This window comes from Meleagris gallopavo, chromosome 3, assembly GCF_000146605.3.
Source record: "Meleagris gallopavo isolate NT-WF06-2002-E0010 breed Aviagen turkey brand Nicholas breeding stock chromosome 3, Turkey_5.1, whole genome shotgun sequence".
Lineage (NCBI taxonomy): Eukaryota > Metazoa > Chordata > Aves > Galliformes > Phasianidae > Meleagris > Meleagris gallopavo.
Genome location: NC_015013.2, coordinates 43,350,071 through 43,354,277, shown reverse-complemented (window position 1 = coordinate 43,354,277; position 4,207 = coordinate 43,350,071). Strand labels below are relative to the sequence as shown.

The following is a 4,207-nucleotide window of genomic DNA, read 5'->3' as shown; positions in this document are numbered from 1 at the left end:
AAAAAAAAAAGAGAGTATAACCTGTCACTAATTGCTATTGAGTTATACTAAATCAACAGAGAAAACAATGGGGTAGTAGTAAAATCTTCTTTTCACTCCAAGGATGTATGTCAATTCCCTCTGCTGTCCTTGCTCCAGAAAACTGGTTAGTCTGCATTCGTCTTTGAGGTTGTTTTTCAGATATGCTTGCTTCCAGGATTCTTGCTTACAAACCCCACTGACTATGATTTGTTTTCATTTGTCTTCATTTTGACTCCTGCTGAAACTGATTGGTGACTTGATCTATTCTTAAATATTTTGGGATGCTTTCAGTGCTGTGTTAATTTCTCTGTTATATTGTTTACTCTTTTTGAAAGACGTTAAATATGGTGACTCCAACGCTGCGTGTGGAAGACTGCAGTATAGCACTTTTACCACGAAATCATGAAAAGAATCGCTGTATGGATGTCCTGCCTCCAGACAGATGCCTGCCTTTCCTCATAACGATAGATGGGGAGAGCAGCAACTACATTAATGCAGCACTGATGGATGTAAGTCATCTCTTCCACATCATTAATAATAAAAAGGGAATAAGGAGCCCTCCAGACTGAGCAGTGCCAGAAAGTGGAGTCAGCACAAGGCTGAAATCTTTCTAGCTTGTTTTCCAAAAACATGGCACAAAATCTTTAAGCTCCCAAGTACATTTAGGATCACACATATGTTATGTCAAAGCCAAAGTTCCAAAGCCATGCTTAGAGAGCAAGTCAGGGAGTTTTGATAAATTAAATGCGTCTAGATTTCTCCCTAGTGCTTGAATGTTTAACCATCTGGCCTAAGAAAAAATGAGTTACCTATTAAGACACTAAGACAATTAAATGGGATAATACAGTTTGCAGCAATATTTCAGTTCCCTTTGTTTCTAATTTAAGAAGTAATTAACAAAAAAAAATAATTGTCTGTCAGCACAAGATAATACACAAGCCATTACTTCAGTCTTTCTGTTTATTTCTGTATGAATGAATGGTTCCTCTTCATGCGTGTGTGCATTTTTTCCTAATGCATCTCGAGTAATTCTAATCCTGCTAATAGAGTATCAGTAAAAAGACACTTAAACCTCCTTCAGAGTGTAGATATTTATAGCCCATCTTTGACAATTTAGAGCTATAGTAATTACGGTTGTCACACACACATAAACAACACGAAAGCAGAGGTTAGAAAAGAACGAACACATTGTAAATGGCCTTTTTGAAGCTAGAGTAACAACAGTTTATAGCAGTTGTTGCATTTTTTTCCTTCCAAGTTCTCAGTGTTTTCCTAAAATGAGCCTAAGTTCAAGACTCTCCTGTGAAAATAAAAGCGTATTATCTTTTTATGTAGAGAAGCTGAGGGTAACAGTGTAAGTGACTTCTCTTGGTTCTCACGGTAAGTAAGTCTATTGTGTACATATTAGAATGGTGCTTCCTTGATCTGCAATTTACAGTCTTGCCATTACGTGGTCTTACTGGAGGGTTCAGTGTGGTTTTGTTCTGCGAATTAAGTAGTGCCTCAGTATTTGCTTTGAAAACACTTGATTCTTGAAACACTTTGAAAATGCTTCGTTCTTGAAACAACGAGCTGATTCCAAAAGTATATCTGGGCCAAAGGCTCCAAGGCTCACTTTCTATCCAAAACACATGCAGTAGCCCTTCACTAAAGGACAAGAGCAGGCATTTGTCCTTCTCTCTAAACTTTCAGTCTCACGCAGGCAAGGTGCTGAATCTCTGTGTGAAAACTGCACCTCTGGCTGAGATGCAGTTGGATCATCCCACATATGAACATTTAAATAAGCTCACTTCAAGAAAAAGGGCCAGACAGCACACTTTTCATTTTTCAATATGTGTTCATTGAAGGCATGTAGAGGCCTTTTTGCCTTCGTTTGGAGGCAAGGACAGCCCCTGCCAGCGTTTGCCCTGGGATGGCCATGCTGGCCTATAACACTCAGGAGGACCGACATGAAAATGCGAGTACAAGATTCACAATTCAACTGTTCCACCAACAGCATAGCTAGCAATGTGCTCTGACTGAAAAAAAAAACAAAACAAAACAAAACAAAAAAAAACATCGAAATGTATCCCCTGGGTATCTTCTCTTCTGTCAGCTAGACCAGAATTTGAACACTGTTTCTAGAAAAATAAGTAGATGCTTCGTTTCATAGGAATAATTCAAATCAACAGCTCAGTGCAGATGGCCAAGATTAATCTGTCCATTAGCAGCTCAAAACAAAATTGTTGCTCAAAATTTTGTAGGAGTCGCATTGGAGGGAAAAACCTCAGATGATTTTATCCTATGCTGGAGCATAAAATAAGTTTCAGAAATATAACATCAGCAGAAGTTATATTCAGTTTATTAATTTTCAATCATATAAAATATAAAATCTCAGAAAAGAGCTGGAAATAACATATAAATGATACGGAAAATAGAAATAATGTTTTCAGTCCTGAAGTTTTGAGACTATTACTGGCATTCTACCAAGTGAGTTTTTTTCTCTTACCATTCTTATCTAACCATCTCTTCTTATTTCTTTGCAGAGCTACAAGCAACCATCAGCCTTTATAGTTACGCAGCATCCCTTGCCAAATACTGTCAAAGATTTCTGGAGGCTGGTCCTAGATTATCACTGCACTTCAATAGTTATGCTGAATGACGTGGATCCAGCTCAAGTAAGTCCAAATGCTTCTGTTTGACAGAGAAATGCCAGTGCCTCAGCATTGCAGCACATGTGTGTTTGAGAACAGCTTTAGGATGTAATTAGTTGTATAAAACAACATTAAATACTAACGCATTAAAAAATTGATTTGTAGCTTGCGGATACGCATAGGGAAGGAGGAATAAATCAGAGCATCAGCAGCTTCTCCACCAAAATGTTAATGCCCATGCACATAAGTATATCCAACCATAATTTATGCTAATAGAAAAACATACTCTGAGAAGAGCTGTTGAAAACCAAAACCTTTTGGTTACAGATTTTTGACGCAAGTCTGAAGCAGACTCATGGCCAAAAGTCACAGGCAGAAGCCAACAGCTCCTCACTGACTTGTGTGGGACAGGTCGGTGACCTTGGTCTGCCCGCAGGGATGGGTGTTCCCAGCCTGAAAATCTGTGTTGTCTTTGGCACACGATTACATTGTTAGGAGATAAGAACTGAAGAATATCAGACACTAAGCATCCTCTGGATGAGCAAACAGGACAAAGGAACATACAGGGGAATGTAATTACCTTACAACAGAGTTGTGCATGCTGTACATGTTCTTTAGAAAAGTGGAAAACCATACATACTGACTTGGCAATTTAATCACTAGCATTAATCACTGTGCATCCCAGAGCCTGGCTTGCAACTGTGCAATTCCAGATTTTTGTACAGGGATCATTCCCTTGTTTTCAATGCAGTGCACCAACCCTCTGCTGGAATAAAGTGGTAGTAATCTGGATCCTTAATATTTGCTAATTATTGGAAAAGATAACATCAATTTTTATTTTTTTTACAGCAGATTTCTTGTCATTTTTGTTCTTTATATGATCAAGAATCTTTTAGCTCTCTTGAATATTTTTCATACCTTGAAAAATGTTTTCTTTATTTCATTTTAACATGAAGAATTTGTTTTAAAAACATACTAATCATCAGTTTGGTCTTCGAAGCGTAGTGTGTAGGAATTCCACACACCGTCTTAAGGACTTCACTGTCTACAGGGAGAAAAATAGAAATGAAAGACAAAACTTTTATTCATGAGTCTAAGATTAGTTTCTGAGTGAATAAGGAAGGACTCAAGGGAGTCAGACTGCAAGGGACTGGCGAACAGAGTTCTTTTAATTTGTGGGGCGTGTTTTGAATTTACAATAGTGCACAGCTATTTCAAGCATTTATTAGCCTCACAGGCTTTTAAAAGCTACTGGGATATGCAGTTAATACACCTGTGTCATGGTTTCATGATTTTTCATTATCGGTATTCCACATCATAACATCATGCAATGTACTGGGGGTTTGACTGCTGATGCTCAAGTTCCGGGTGCCTGTCCAGCGGAGAAGAGCAGCTACGTTTCCCCAGGGGGCTTTGCGGTCAGCGAGGAGATATAACTCCCGGCAAGGTCACCTGATGCTCTCTTCTCTGCCTGCGCTGCTTCGCTTGCGCTTCTCTGCCTGCGCTGCTTCGCTTGCGCTTCTCTGCCTGCGCTTCTCGCCTGCGCTTCTCTG

At 39.1% G+C, this 4,207-nt stretch overlaps 1 protein-coding gene across 1 annotated transcript; it reads left to right on the top strand.

Annotated features, from left to right (window-relative positions):
* Window positions 1-361: 361 nt before the first annotated feature.
* On the top strand, window positions 362-2,717 carry LOC104910258 (receptor-type tyrosine-protein phosphatase mu-like). The gene is made up of 2 exons (XM_010708748.1): window positions 362-530; window positions 2,547-2,717. Exons 1-2 carry the CDS (start codon window positions 366-368, stop codon window positions 2,700-2,702), a joined length of 321 nt encoding a protein of 106 aa, XP_010707050.1. The 5' UTR covers window positions 362-365; the 3' UTR covers window positions 2,703-2,717.
* The last annotated feature ends 1,490 nt before the right edge of the window (window positions 2,718-4,207 follow it).